The sequence below is a fragment of the Piliocolobus tephrosceles genome, chromosome 1, assembly GCF_002776525.5.
Source record: "Piliocolobus tephrosceles isolate RC106 chromosome 1, ASM277652v3, whole genome shotgun sequence".
In the NCBI taxonomy this organism is placed as follows: Eukaryota; Metazoa; Chordata; class Mammalia; order Primates; family Cercopithecidae; genus Piliocolobus; species Piliocolobus tephrosceles.
The window spans coordinates 28,343,640-28,358,973 of NC_045434.1; the positions used below are offsets into that span (position 1 = coordinate 28,343,640).

The 15,334-nt window shown below is 39.9% G+C and overlaps 1 protein-coding gene and 1 pseudogene across 3 annotated transcripts in view; both read right to left on the reverse strand.

Moving 5' to 3' along the window:
• Positions 1-1,811: 1,811 nt before the first annotated feature.
• LOC111539223 lies at positions 1,812-3,116 on the reverse strand (annotated as a pseudogene).
• Positions 3,117-10,467: 7,351 nt separating this feature from the next.
• Positions 10,468-15,334, reverse strand: part of VAMP4 (vesicle associated membrane protein 4) — a 42,135-nt gene continuing 37,268 nt past the window's right edge. The window contains exons 8-9 of one of the 3 annotated variants that reach the window (XR_002730640.3): positions 14,633-14,780; positions 10,468-12,393 (exon numbers count right to left, since the gene is read on the reverse strand). Coding sequence is in view for 1 of the 3 variants with exons in the window: in XM_023207163.3 (XP_023062931.1) it covers positions 14,752-14,780 (29 nt within the window). In the remaining 2 variants the exon portion in view is untranslated. Of the gene's footprint in view, positions 14,781-15,334 lie in introns of all 3 variants that reach the window. The other 2 variants (XR_002730639.3, XM_023207163.3) reach the window with 2 other exon arrangements.

Consider the following 15,334-nt stretch of genomic DNA (forward strand, 5'->3'; position numbering starts at 1 on the left):
ACCTATGAGTGAGAACATGCGGTGTTTGGTTTTCTCTTCTTGTGATAATTTGCTAAGAATGATGGTTTCCAGCTGCATCCATGTCTCTACAAAGGACGCAAACTCATCCTTTTTTATGGCTGCATAGTATTCCATGGTGTATATGTGCCACATTTTCTTAATCCAGTCTGTCACTGATGGACATTTGGGTTGATTCCAAGTCTTTGCTATTGTGAATAGTGCCGCAATAAACATACGTGTGCATGTGTCTTTGTAGTAGCATAATTTATAATCCTTTGGGTATATACCCAGTAGTGGGATGGCTGGGTCATATGGTACATCTAGTTCTAGATCCTTGAGGAATCGCCATACTGTTTTCCATAATGGTTGAACTAGTTTACAATCCCACCAACAGTGTAAAAGTGTTCCTATTTCTCCACATCCTCTCCAACACCTATTGTTTCCTGATTTTTTAATGATTGCCATTCTAACTGGTGTGAGATGGTATCTCATTGTGGTTTTGATTTGCATTTCTCTGATGGCCAGTGATGATGAGCATTTTTTCATGTGTCTGTTGGCTGTATGAATGTCTTCTTTTGAGAAATGTCTGTTCATATCCTTTCCCCACTTTTGGATGGGGTTGTTTGTTTTTTTCTTGTATATTTGTTTGAGTTCTTTGTAGATTCTGGAAATTAGCCCTTTGTCAGATGAGTAGATTGCAAAAATTTTCTCCCATTCTGTAGGTTGCCTGTTCACTCTGATGGTAGTTTCTTTTGCTGTGCAGAAGCTCTTTAGTTTAATGAGATCCCATTTGTCAATTTTGGCTTTTGCTGCCGTTGCTTTTGGTGTTTTAGACATGAAGTCCTTGCCCATGCCTATGTCCTGAATGGTACTACCTAGATTTTCTTCTAGGGTTTTTATGGTATTAGGTCTAACATTTAAGTCTCTAATCCATCTTGAATTAATCTTCGTATAAGGAGTAAGGAAAGGATCCAGTTTCAGCTTTCTACTTATGGCTAGCCAATTTTCCCAGCACCATTTATTAAATAGGGAATCCTTTCCCCATTTCTTGTTTTTCTCAGGTTTGTCAAAGATCAGATGGTTGTAGATGTGTGGCATTATTTCTGAAGGCTCCGTTCTGTTCCATTGGTCTATATCTCTGTTTTGGTACCAGTACCATGCTGTTTTGGTTACTGTAGCCTTGTAGTATAGTTTGAAGTCAGGTAGCGTGACGCCTCCGGCTTTGTCCTTTTGACTTAGGATTGTCTTGGCAATACGGGCTCTTTTTTGGTTCCATATGAACTTTAAAGCAGTTTTTTTTTGAGACAGTCCTACTTTGTCGCCCAGGCTGGAGTGCAGTGGCATGATCTCGGCTCACTGCAACCCCCGCCTCCCAGGTTCAAGAGATTCTGCTGCCTCAGCCTCATGAGTAGCTGGGACTACAGGCATGCACCCCTACATCTGGCTAATTTTGTATTGTTAGTACAGATGGGGTTTCACCATGTTGGCCAGGCTGGTCTCCATCTCCTGACCTCAAGTGATCCACCCGCCTCCGCCTCCCAAAGTGCTGGGATTACAGGCATGAGCCACCATGCCTGACCTGAAGTAGTATTTCATTGTGATTTTGATTTTGATTTCCGCAATAATTATTGATGTTGACCCTCTTATGCTTTGTAATTAATAAAAATATTTTTAAAGGAAAAAGTCATATTGGTACTTTAACATCATTTTCTCAGTGCTCTTTTTTTCTCACTGCCTCTTTGATCAGGTCTTTATTCAAAAGAAGCTGTCCAAAATGATTTGCTCTTTATGGAATAATCAAATTTAAGAGTTTATGCAGCAGACTTCTTTTCCTCTGTAGTAGGCTTCATTTCTGCTGGCTTCTTTTCAGGGGCTGGTTTCTTGGTAGCTGCTGCCTTTTTTCCCACCAGAGGTTTCTTCTGCTTTTTAACATCAACAGCAGGCTTCTTTCCTTTCTTACCTACCACAGGCTTTTTGCCTGCAACCTACTTCTCATCCGATTTGGCTTCTATTGCAGCAGCTGCCGCTGCTGCCTTATCCACACAGAGCTTGTGATTCTTGGCCTGGTGAAGAATAGTGTTCTGACGCATGGTCTTTGCGTATGGGTTTAGCTTCAACATGATTCTCACATTTTTCAGTGGGTTCTTCTTTAGGACTCTGCAACGAATCTCCTTGCGTGGTGCTCAAAGGGCTCTCCGGATCTCTGGGCTTTTTAAGATTCTGCTAAGATCTGTATTGATCATCTTGTGGATGGGAAGATTGTAGTTACTCTTGGGGGAAGCAGCTTTACCGCAAATGCCATACAATTCATCTAACTTCCGGAAAGCACTTCCGGTCCAAATGCAGAAACGTCCCACATGCCCACCAGGAGCAAGTTTCAAAATGTTCAGTTTGCTTACATTAAGCAGAGTAATTCCAGGGATGTTTCTGAAGGCTTTGATGATCCATTATCCTCATTATGGATGATGCAGGGGCCTCTGTGCTGGATACAGTGATGGTTTCTCATTTTGCCCTTGCCAACTCTCATTTGCTGAGAGGCATAGTCCTTTTTGATATCATTCCAGGCTTTAAGTTTCTTAAGAAGCAAAACAGCCTCCTTGATCTTCTTGTACCCTCCAACTTTATCTTCGACTACCAAAGGAAGTTCAGGAACTTCCTCAATACGATGACCTTTAGATATGACCAGTGCTAGTAAGGCTGAGGCAGCCAGGATAGAACAGATGGCATATCGTTTTTGGGTTGTGTTCACTCTATGATGCTAACGGCATCAGGTTTTGGTTGGTGCAAACATTCGGCCTCCATAACACATGTTTCCAGAAGCACCCTGGCCAGAAAGGTGAGTCCCACCACCTCGAACTCTGGGAATTTGAGCCATAGCTCTGTCCGTACCCAAAGACTCAGCACTGGTCTGATGACCTGCTAATTCACTGACAGCATACAGCTGTCTGTTGTTTTTGTGCAAGTTGGTGTGAACAAAGTTCACAATATCTGGTTGAATAGGAGCCTTGAATACAGCAGGCAAAGTGACATTTTTGTCAGATGACTCCCCCTTTTCAGAGTACAGTGATATCAGTGGGCGAGCACACACCATGGCGGAGAGGAGAGAGCCATGCTCCTCTCAGCACAGCTGTTGCCACAGGAAAAGTTCTCTGTGCTTTTAAAAATTGCCCAACATTTTAATTTTGCACTGGGTCCTGGAAATTATGTAGCCAGCCTTGCATATGGGAAAGGTTAATGAAAAAAAAAAATTGGACTGGGTAGTAACTTAATAATCTGAGTGTATGATACTTGTTTACAGGGAGATAGTGATCATCACCGGTTTCCCATCTCTGTTGACTCAGTGAGAGTCTGAGAGATTTATTTAGAAAGGAAAACTACCTTAGTGCATGCAGCTTGCTGTAAAGAATCTCATCACTAGTTCCACTTTGGATTACAGCCTCGCCTCTGTCACACATCACCTGTGTAAGTGCTGGGCAAATCATTAAACCTCTCTCTTGAGCCTTGATTCCAGAGGAGTTATGGGTCTGGTGGCCAGGCAGGTAGGAGGGGCCAGATCCTGAAATGGGCCAGCATCCTCCTGGAAGTTACTTGCCTTGTTTAGAGGCTACTGAATAGCTTTCAAACAAGCAAGAGTGAAGGGGGAAATGGGTTTTTTTTTTCAACAAGGGGGACTGGGCCACTTCTGCAGGCCCAGGGAGTTCTGTGGAATCTGAGCATTCAAGATCCTCAAGTGGGCTGAGTGCAGTGACTCACGTCTGTAATCTCAGCACTTTGGGAAGCCGAGGCAGGAGGACTGTTTGAGCCCAGGAGTTTGAGATCAGCCTAAGCAACATAGTGAGGCCTCATCTCAATGAAAAACAAAACAATTAGCCAGGCATGGTGGCATGTGCCTATAAACCTAACTACTCAGGAGGGTGAGGCAGGAGGATTGCTTGAGCCCAGGATGTTGAGGCTGCAGTAAGCTGTGATCGTGCCACTACATTCCAGCCTGGGCGACAGAGTGAAATCCTGTCTCAAAAAATAAAATAAAATAAAAAAAAGACCCTCAGGGGCATCTACTCAGATATCCCATCCCAAGTCTCTAGGCCCTGTTCCTTCCCTAACAAGATCCTGACTTTGGCATAGGAAACTTTCTGAGGCTGAAAATTCATCGTTCTTTGAAATTCTGCCACCTTAAAATTAATTCTGGGCCTGGTCTTCAACTCTCTCTGCTCTTCAGCTTCAGGAAATAAAGGTCTCTTTAAATACTTTCAATTAGAGAATTAGAGAATCTCTGATTCTCATATTTTGCTTTAAATTCACAATTGATTGCCCTGCATCTGTCACATCTGTCATTTTCTTTTTTCCAAGCTAAGAATGGAGTTTAGCAGGAGCTGCTCCATTTCAAAATCCTTAAAATGACCGTATCTCCTGTTCCTCTCAAATGCTAGAGACAGCATGACTTTCACATTCCCCTCTACTTGTATCCCTCTCACTTCACCAGAGGTGAACATTTTAGCAATGAATGACACTGCTACTGCATGTCAGAGACTACTGATATCAGTACTTACTCCACCTACCACCAGTGATGTGATCCTTATTGCTTTCTCTTCAGTGGGTGATGTAATTCCAGAATCCCATCCTTAGAACCTGTTTTCTGGGACCAATACTGGTACTAACCCTCTTCAGTTGGGCTCTTTAGAAACAGTTGGCTACAAGGATTCAGATGCATGTGATTTATCGAAGGAGTGCTCAGCTCTCTAAGAGACGAAGAGATGAAAGACAATGAAGGGAAAAGGCCGAGCAAAAATGGTCTCAGGTAAAGTCTAGCCTTGGCCAGATTCAAGGGCGTGTGTGGCATCTCAAGCATATATCACAACATCGAGTTGTCCCACCTTCAGATAATGGGTTCAGCCTTTTGGACCCCAATATCAGTCTACCATTGGCTCCAAGGTACCCCCAGGGATGGGACTTAATTCAGAGGTGAAGTGGCTCCCATTGGCAGACAGCAGTTCTCCAGAGAAGGGGGAAACTGTGAGCCACTGGCAGCCAATGTTAACATCCACAATAGCTGGGGAATGGAATCTGGGCATCAGATGCACTTTCTACCCTCCTTTCAGGATGGTGACCAGTGTGGCTTACACCGCTAGGATTCCTTGCCATTTCTTTTTTAATCGGGTTCAAAAATAGGGGAGTCTGGCCGGGCGTGGTGGCTCATTACAGGCTCATGCCTGTAATCCCAGCACTTTGGGAGGCTGAGGTGGGATCACTTGAGGTCCAGAGTACGAGACCGGCCTGGCCAGTCGATATGGTGAAACCCCATCTCTACTAAAAATACAAGAATTGGCCGGGCGCGGTGGCTCAAGCCTGTAATCCCAGCACTTTGGGAGGCCGAGACGGGCGGATCACGAGGTCAGGAGATCGAGACCATCCTGGCTAACACGGTGAAACCCCGTCTCTACTAAAAATACAAAAAACTAGCCGGGCGAGGTGGCGGTGCCTGTAGTCCCAGCTACTCGGGAGGCTGAGGCAGGAGAATGGCGTGAACCCGGGAGGTGGAGCTTGCAGTGAGCTGAGATCCGGCCACTGCACTCCAGCCTGGGTGACAGAGCGAGACTCCGTCTCAAAAAAAAAAAAAAAAAAAAATACAAGAATTAGCCTAGTGTGTGGTGCGTGCCTGTAATCTGAACTACTCAGGAAGCGGAGGCGGGAGAATTGCTTGAACCTGGGAGGCGGAGTTAGCAGTGAGCTGAGATTGCACCACTGCACTCCAGTCGGGGTGATAGAGTAAAACTTTGTTTCAAAAACAACAACAACAACAACAACAAAAAACCCATATATATATATATATATATATAAAATAGGGGAGTCCTAGCACCAGATCACAGGGAATAAAACAACTAGGCCAGGTTATTTATTCCCCTGGTGTCCTCCCTGGAAGATCACCTTAGGCTGGCTGCATCCCTTGGCCAAAAGTCAAGGTAGCCCTCTCCATATGACTTTGTCCTTCCAGGTGTTGGTAACCTCTGCCTTCCCTCAATCTTTCAAGCTGTACTATCCTTTGTAGTTTCTTTAAGCCCTACCACCTTTATAAATTTATCTTTATTAAATTCTCCTTGAGTTATTTTGAGTGTCCTGTGACGTAGAACAGAATGCTACCCTGGCAGTAACTGATGAGATCAAGGAAGGTAAACAGTTCAGTTTTCACTGTAAGTGCAATGAGACTTCATCAAAGGGTTTCAAGTAGAAGAATTGTCTGTTTTCGAACTCTCAATTTTGATTTCTCTCTTAGCTGCCTGTATAACGTAAATTTTCCAGTAATGTTTTTATCAAGAAAAGAGACAAGGATGTCATGTTTTCTGAACTCTCATATTTTAAGAATATTGTGTTTGTGGTTTTCATTTTTTTTTTTTTTTTTAAGACAGGGCATTGCTCTGTCACCCAGGCTGGAATGCAATGGTGCCATCATGGCTCAATGCAGCCTTGACTTCCGGAGCTCAAATGATTCTCCCACCTCAGCCTCCTGAGTCGCTAGGACTCCAGGCATGTGCCACCATGCTTGGCTAATTTTTTAAATTTTTGTAGAGGCATGGTCTCACTGTGTTGTCCAGGCTGGTCTCAAACTCCTGGGCTCAAGTGATCCTCCTGCTTCAGCCTCCCAAAGTGTTGGAATTACAGGTATGAGCCACTGAGCCCAGCCTGGTTTGCGTTCTTTTTAAAAATTTTTCCAATGGTCCATAGAATCCTCAATGGTTTTCATTCTTAAGTGACAACTGATTTGGTATAAAAATTCTTGAGTCACAGCTGTATCCTCTCAAAAATCTACAGATGCTGTTTTAGTATACTATAATTCAGCGGCAGAAAAGACAGAGGTAAGCTTAATTTTTGCTCCTTGTAGGTAACACATTTTTCAGGTGTCAATGCTTATAGAATTTACCCCTTTAATCTTATAATTCATATACTCTACTACAATGTAGCTTACTGTGTCTTTTGACAATTTTGTTTTCTCCCGAAGGACTTTATAAAAGCTTAAGTTTTCATCAAAGAATAATGTTTTTTGATGATTTCTCTGTTCCACTCTTTTTGGATTTCTTCCACAGGAACACTATGTAAATTCTTAGTAGTCTTTTTTTGGTCTCCTGGATCTAACGTCACACTGTCCATTTACAGTTTTGATCTTTTTCCTCTGTGTTCCGTGGCAGCTTCTTGAACCTCTCTTCTGCACCACTGATTTTCTTCAATCAACTCTACTCCTCACTGCTTCAGTGAAGGGCTTAATGTTTGTGTTGCAATTTGTTTCCTGGCAAATTATTTTAACTTGCTCCCCTTATGGCTGACCTAACTGTCTACATAACACATTTAATTGTACTTTTTTTCTTGCCTTTTCTCTCTTTATGACTTTTGGAATTCCAAAAGCATCAGTTTCATCCTGTTGCCGATGCTGAGGTGCTCAAAATCAATTTAGTTCTTGTGGTACATAATTTTCAAAACTACCATCTTCCCTTGCATCTTCAGGATAATTAATATATTCAATAATTATTTGAGCACTCACTATGACACTTGCTGTTGTAGTGAGTGGTTTGGGATATATCAGAGAAAATTCTGGAATGTTAGAAGGTTCTGGAAAAACAGAGGGTAAAGGGATTGGATGGTGTACTCGGGGAGATTTTGAGAAAGTCATTCAAGAGAACTGTTCATGCAGTGGTTAAGGAGGAAGGGCTTTTCTGGCAGGAGAAACACCAAGTCCAAGGCCTGGAGCTGGTTTGTCTGAGGAACAGCAAAGAGGCTGGTGTGGCTGCAGCACAGCAAAGAAGGCAAAGACAAGGGCAGAGGTCAGCAAGGTGACTTGGGGATGCATCACGAGACCCTGTAGGCCACTGAAAGAATTTTGGCTTTCACTCCGAGGAAGATGGGAAGCCATTGAAGAGTTTTGAGCAAAGCAATGGCATAATCTGGTTACATTTTGAAAGAATTATTTTCACCATTCTGTTGAGAACAGACTCTGGGGAGAGGGGGAACAGTAGAAGCCTGAGACCAGTTAGAAAGCTACTGCACTATTCCAGGTGAGAGATGATGGTAGGAAAGGACCAGGTGGTCATGATGCAGGCAGTGCGAACTGGTCAGATTCTAAAGATATTTTAAAGGTAGCGCCAGAGGATTTCCTGAAGAATTAGAGGTGAGTTGAGAGAGAAATTATGAAGTCAGTATGACTCCACAGTTTTTGGTCTAAGTAACTGGAAGGATTCAGTTGCCATCAACTGAGATGGGGCAGAATGCATGTGGAGAAGGTCTACGAAAGGAGAATGGAATGCGTTTGGGACATGCTAAACTTGAAATAATGAAGACACCAAAAAGAGTACTGGATGACTCCAAATTCAAGGAAAGTCAAGTGGGAGACAACAACTTGAGATTTGTCAGCACAAAGATGTGATTTTGAATGACACAATTAGGTAAGCTTTCTAAGGGAATGTGTGTAAAGACTGGACCAAGAGCTGAATCCTGGACACTCCAATATTAAGAGCTGAGGAGAACAGGAGGAACAACCATGAGGACAAGAAGAAACAAAGCCCTGGAAGCACATATGAAGGAGAAGAGAGTAATTAACTGCATCAAATGCTGCTGCAGCACAGAGATCAGGGCTGACAATGGACCACTGGATCTAGCAATGCAGAGGTCACTGGTTACCTTCCCAAGAGTAAGTCTGGTGGAGTGTGGAGGCAAAATCTTGACTGACCTGTTTAGGAGAATAAACAAAAAAACTGGAAATAACAAGTATACTGAAATCTTTCAAGGACTATTACTATAAAGAGGAGTAAAGATATGGAGTGGAGCCAGGCGTGGTGGCATGCACCTGTAATCCTAGCTACAAGTGAGACAGAGACAGGAGGAGTGCTTGAGCCCAGGAGTTCAAGGCTGCAATGAGCTATGATTGTGCCACTGTACTCCAGCTTGGGTGACAGAGTGAGACCCTGTCTCAAAAACAAGACAAAAAATTCCCTGTAGCCAGGCATGGTACTTTACTCCTATAATCCCAGCACTTTGGGAGGCCAAAGGGGGAGGACCACTTGAGCCCACGAGTTCAAGACCACCCTGGGCAACATAGTGGGAACCCGTCTCTAAAAACAAACAAACAAACAAAAACCCAGAGCCCATGATTTCAGCACCCATGTTATTTCTACTATACTATTCATATACTATTCTGCCTCTCTAAATTCTGCCACAGGAAAGTATATGTCAGGAGGAGGGCAATTATCAAAAATGTAAAGCAATGAGGGCTGGTTGCATTGGCTCATGCCTGTAATCCCATCTACTCGGGAGGCTGAGGCAGGAGGATCACCTGGGAGTTCAAGGCTGCAGTGGGCTATGATTGTGCCACTGCACTCCAGCTTACATGCTGGAGCGAGACCTTGCCTCTAAAAAAAAAAAAAAAAAAAAAAAAGAAAAGAAAAGAAAAAAGAAAAAAAATGTATGGATGTCAGAATCCCTTCTTATACTGACAACTGAAAAGCAGGCCGATAGTCACAGCTCCTCGGCAGTTTTTAGCATGTGATGGGCACACTAAGTATGATTCTGTTGGATTCAGGTAGTATCTGATCTTCCTGCCCAGTTCTCTCATCTGTTGAGTGGTGGATTGTATTAAACACCATCATTCTCAGAGCGCACTTACCAGGCTGCTTCCCATCTCCATTTCTGACTACAGCACTTTATTTGTGGAGACTATCTCAGGGTACAATGTGCCTCCAATGTCATCTCCCCTCCCATGCCTTTTTGTAGTATTAAGACAATAAAGGCCTGGTATGGTGGCTCATACCTGTAATCGTAGCATTTTGGGATACTGAGGCAGAAGGATGGCAGTAGTCTACGAATTTGAGACCAGCCTGGGTAACATAGTGAGACCCTGTCTATAAAAAAAATTAAAAACTTAGCTGGGCATGGTGGTGCATGCCTGTAATCCCAGCCACTTGAGAGAACTGAGGTGGGAGGATGGCTTGAGCCCAGGAGTTCAAGGCTGCAGTGAGTTGTGATCGCGCCACTGCACTTCAACCTGGGAGACAGAACAAGATCCTGTCTCAAAAACAAAAATAAAAAGACACAGTTTAGTGTGTGGGTGGAGGGAGGCTAGAGAGAATGAACATTACTCTGGTTGCCTAAAGCACCAGGCAGCCGAGGGACAGGACCAGGTTTTCTGATTGGGACATGTAAGTTTACAGATACTTACATGCCTTCCTCTCTTATACACTATTGACTGAGATAAAGACACTGCTGTACTGAGTTAAAAATCACTGAGAAATTCCTCTTAGATTTCGTCAGTATCAGGCATAAGTTTTGGTGAAAAAATGCCTTTTCTTTTTCTTATTTTTCCTCCATTGCACTTTATTGGGAAAATAGGATAGATTAAATTGGGGTGATTATCCAGATGTTATTATTAAATAAGCTAGGCTTTGAAGTTAAGGCAACAGGTAACACATATTGAATAAGCCAAAATGCTTAATTTTTGTTTTCTATGAAATAGTTTATTTCACTGTTCACTATGGAGGGGCTACAAATACATTTCTGATATTAACACAAAGGACTAAACTTTGCCAACACTGGTAAAAATGGTTATGAGGAATTGAGAAGCTAGGGAACAGGGCACATGACATTTACATTTACTCATCTCCCACTATACATCTCAAAACAAACATCAAAGGCACTTACCAAAGTGATTAAGTAAGGGAGCGTGGAATTTAAAATAATGACAGATACCCAAGACACAAAATAAACGGCTTGAATTTTCTTATAGTTTGATTTCTAACATTTTACTGACTAAAATCTCTGCTAATTATGTAATCTACTTTGTGGCTTTAAAATATTTGATACTTTGATTTTAAGACTACTTTAAATGAAAAGAACCTAATGGAATACCATAAAGCCAGAGTTTTTCCACACCCAATTACAGTAGAAGAGCACCACTATATCCAGGCAAAAGCAAAAGGCTCATGTTCCTTCTCCAGGGAGCACTATGGAGTCAGCTCTCACTGATATACTAACATGCGGCATCTTTGTGGCTTCATAGGCACATTCATTCAACACACATTTATCTAGCATCTGCCGAGGTACACAGCACTGTGCTGGGTGCTGGGGAGACAGAAACATGGCATGGTGCTTACTTTCAGAAGCTTACATTTATCCCCTGTAACTGGGTTGGTCATGCTTTCTTTTCAATTCCTACTGATTTGTTCCAAGAAGCTTCATGGAATAAAACAGGAGCCAGAATAAATGCATTTGTGTTCCCATCCCTAATTCTACTTGGTTTCCAGAAAAAAAAAGTCAGAATAAGACTAACATCAAAGTATTAAAGAGGACCTAAACTCTACATCAATCTAAGGCATGATGTCATTTGTCTACAACATGGAAAAAACAAGAAGTAGAGCACCTTTCAGCCCTTAGAATCCAGTGTCTTTCCACTGCTTTGCGGCAATTTCCTGCACAAATATAAGCCCTACACTACATTCTGAAACAAACTTGTAAATGCTTTCAAACTGACTTATGCTCTTACTCTCAACTCACAGAAAAATGGAGTCCAATCACATTTCCATGTGAAAACACAAAATTGGGTTAACAGAACAGTCATCTTTGACATAGTAATACTCTGACAATACAATTAAGGGGACATCTTCTATTGGCATTTGTTCTTGACATGGAAAAGCAATTTCTTGCATGTTTTCTAATCATAGTGTATATACAGATTACAGAGTCAATGTGGGCAATGATGCTGACAAGGCATCAAGCCTGTTTTAGAGTATACCGGCAATAAGAGATTTCAATTTCTTTATATTATAGTCCTGCTTTCTCAGTCTGTACACGTACTATCATTTACAGGACACCCACATACTATACAGAATTGAAAGATGCCAATTTTTGCTATCAAAAGTGCTGAAGTTATAATTTTCTAATGCAGAGTACTGAAACGCACAGAAAGACTACAGTAGGCAATCTATAGGAGGGCTAACAAAGTATTTCTATATCTCGTGTATTAATTACCCTTCCTCCATCTTATATAATATTCCATCTTTAATAGTGAACTTTCATCTAATTAAGAAATCCCCCAGTTTATAAAATCTGAGGGCAATTTCCAGTGAACTTTGTCAGGACAGAGGAACCAAACGACCACAGGTATTACTGAGTTATAATAAGGAGTAACTAATTATCAGTATTATAACAACAAAATTGCTGCAAGGCAATAGGCTTCTGTAATTAAACATAAATCACAAGGGTATGGATTCAGGCATGAAAATAGTGACGTGATTTCACTGAGAATCAACTAGTATTTGCAAAGCTACTTGAATTTTTCTGTTGATCTTCACTTGTTGTTAAATAATGATAGTTTTGATGATGGTAAAACTTCATTTTTCAAGTGCAGGATGATCTGAGCTGAATGAGAAAAAAAGTAATTAAGGGAGGGAATGAAGGTAGGCCTGGCATCAGTTTGAACAATGTATTTTTTCTTCTGTTTTTGATCACAAGAGGGCTTACATCTCCAAGGTTACCACAATAAAGTTATAACCATGCCAGCCATTTTAAGGATTTAAGGATTAATCAAGACCAAGAAAGATGAAATGACAAACTACAAACCAAGCCATCACTACTACAAAGTTCCATGAGTGATATGTCTGTTACCCATATCCCAGGTAACAATATGTTTAAATTACAAAGACAGTGACATATATATTGTCAAATAAATATTACTTTTACTCATTTAAATTTTAAAAAATTTATAATTTTACTTTTTGTAATTTATTTAAAAGTGGCATACTTTATTAAAAGAAACACTGGAAATATGGATACTTTTTGAGAAGTAATCTTCATCTTCACTTGTAGATATTATGGAGGAACCGGATCAACTAATGGAAGATTAACCACTTACGAGCCTAGTTCCAATTCAAATAAAGGACATACATACAAATGTTAGGACTGATTCTGTCCATTCAGTTAAAATATTTCCATTTCTGAATTATTAGCTACTGAAATTCTAAAAATGCTCATTTTTCTGGGTATCTTAACTTGTTAAAAGATTTATTAGCAGTTCAGACGCTGTTTACATTGACATTTACAAAGAGCATAGAGACCAGAGACAATATGCTATAGTATGTAAGACCTTTATCTCCTTCTTAATGCTCTAAGCAAACTATAAAGTTTAGAAATTCTATTTAGATCTTCTTAGATAACTTGCAGGTGTCTTGAGTGTCTCCGTCTGCTTTCTCTCTTCAAATTTCTTTCCATTCTAAACAACATTTTTTGCCTCCTAGTAATAATCCTGTAGAATTTTAAAAAGAGATAAAAAACAAAAAACAAAACACCAAACCCAGATTCTATGCTTTATTCATTTCGCATTAAGATGACCAAAGAAATAAAACTTAAATAAAATAAACATAAAATCATTTTTCCCTATTTAAATACTGGTAATTTCTATTAACCCTATTTTTAATTTAGGGAGTTTTATATTCATATTCTCAAGATATCCAGTGCACAAGTTTCTGCAGAATCACTAATTTTATTATAAAGCTTCCTCTCCCCACACCTTAGGGAACAATATATTTTCACTCTGACTTGACTAAAAGACACAAGGAGGTTGGCATATTTTAAAGTTAACACTTTTTTTATTATAAAAACAGGCTTAGGTTAATGGTCACTCTCTAGCATTTGGTTACCGACTGACTGATTATCCTGTGTGTGTGTGTGTGTGTATATATATATATTTAGGTTCCTGACTTTCTAATACTCATTACTGTTGGCTGATGCAAAACTTGATTGTGCAACATACATCTCCTCAAGGATGAATGGGAAATGCAAAGATACAAAATTCAAAGTATTAATAGATGGTTTTGCTACTTTTCATACTTTTGGTAAATGAGATAGTTGGAAGTTAGAGGCTATTAACTAAAATAAAATTAAGGAGTAAGTTACCTGTGAATTTCATTTACTCACATTAGGACTGACTCGTCTCTCTTTATTGGAGTTTAACTGAAAACAGACTGGACCATGACTGGCAGCTATATATTGGTCATTTTCAAATACTCCAATGACACTCTTCAATAACTTTATTATGTCCAGTTTTATGGTGCCATACCATGTTTTTCACACTGTTTAAAAATTTCCATTTCCATAATCCAAATGCCAAAAAAATTACTACACATTCTCTTACACAGTCAAAAATAGATTTACTGGAATGTTTTTAGTTATAGCTGAAGGCAACAACATTTACAACATTTAGCTTTTGTTACACCTATAAATATGGAAATTGCTTGCAAAACAACTGTAATATGAAAAGAATGGTATTTCTGCAAATACTGACAGAATGGTTATGCATCTCTTTCAGCATATAATTTGGTACTCTACACAGGTTTCCTGACCCCCAGCGTGACCCGCTCCCTAATGCAATAATGCAAGTCCTTATGCCATTAAATTACTAGTATGAAATATTATCATCAGTGTTTAACTATATACACAAATAATGAACTGGCAAGTATCTAGTTTCAAATTAGATCCTTGAAATATGGAAAAATAGAGGCTAGTTCTCTTTGCCTTAAACATAATTATGAAAAGAACATTTTGTTAGAAGGGGAGAAGATAACTGGACATTCTCAACGTTCCAATTTGAAGTGATACTTGCCTCTTAGTTTCTTGAAAAAGAAGTTTTGAAAGTTATATACACATAGGTTTCATTTAAATTATGCAGCAATCTTTTATTACTGTCCCAGATCTTGTTTAATGAAGATCTCTGTCATCAAATCAAGTACGGTATTTCATGACTATAAGAACTGTAAGAGAAAACATGAAAAAAGCAATATATCAACCTCATATATATATGCTATGTTTGAAGCAATATTCCTAAATGCAGTTGTGTCTACTTTTAGAAATGAGTAATGAGGATTGACTGAACTTTTATCTGAGGTAATAAATAATAAATGGGAAAGGAGAAGCAAAAAATATCATAAAACAACCTAAATGTCTAACATTGGCATCTTAAATAAATAATGGCATAGTCATAGCTTGTATCTGCTGTTAAAATGTTACAAAAAATTTTGATAAACTGGGAAAATATTCACAATATATTTATTAGAAAGTACATATAATATAGTCTTAGTTTTTTTAAAAAACATGCTTGTATATTAATAGGAAAAGAGAAGTATATATAATAGTTATATTAGTAGTAGTAGCTATCTCTGTGTTGTAGTTATATAGTTGAATTTTTCCTTTTGTTATTAATATTTCACATTTTCCAATTGCCCACCATATATACATGATTAAGTCTTGGTTTTTGAGGTAATTATTTTCTATAAGGTCACTACAAACACGAAATTAGTGAATACTG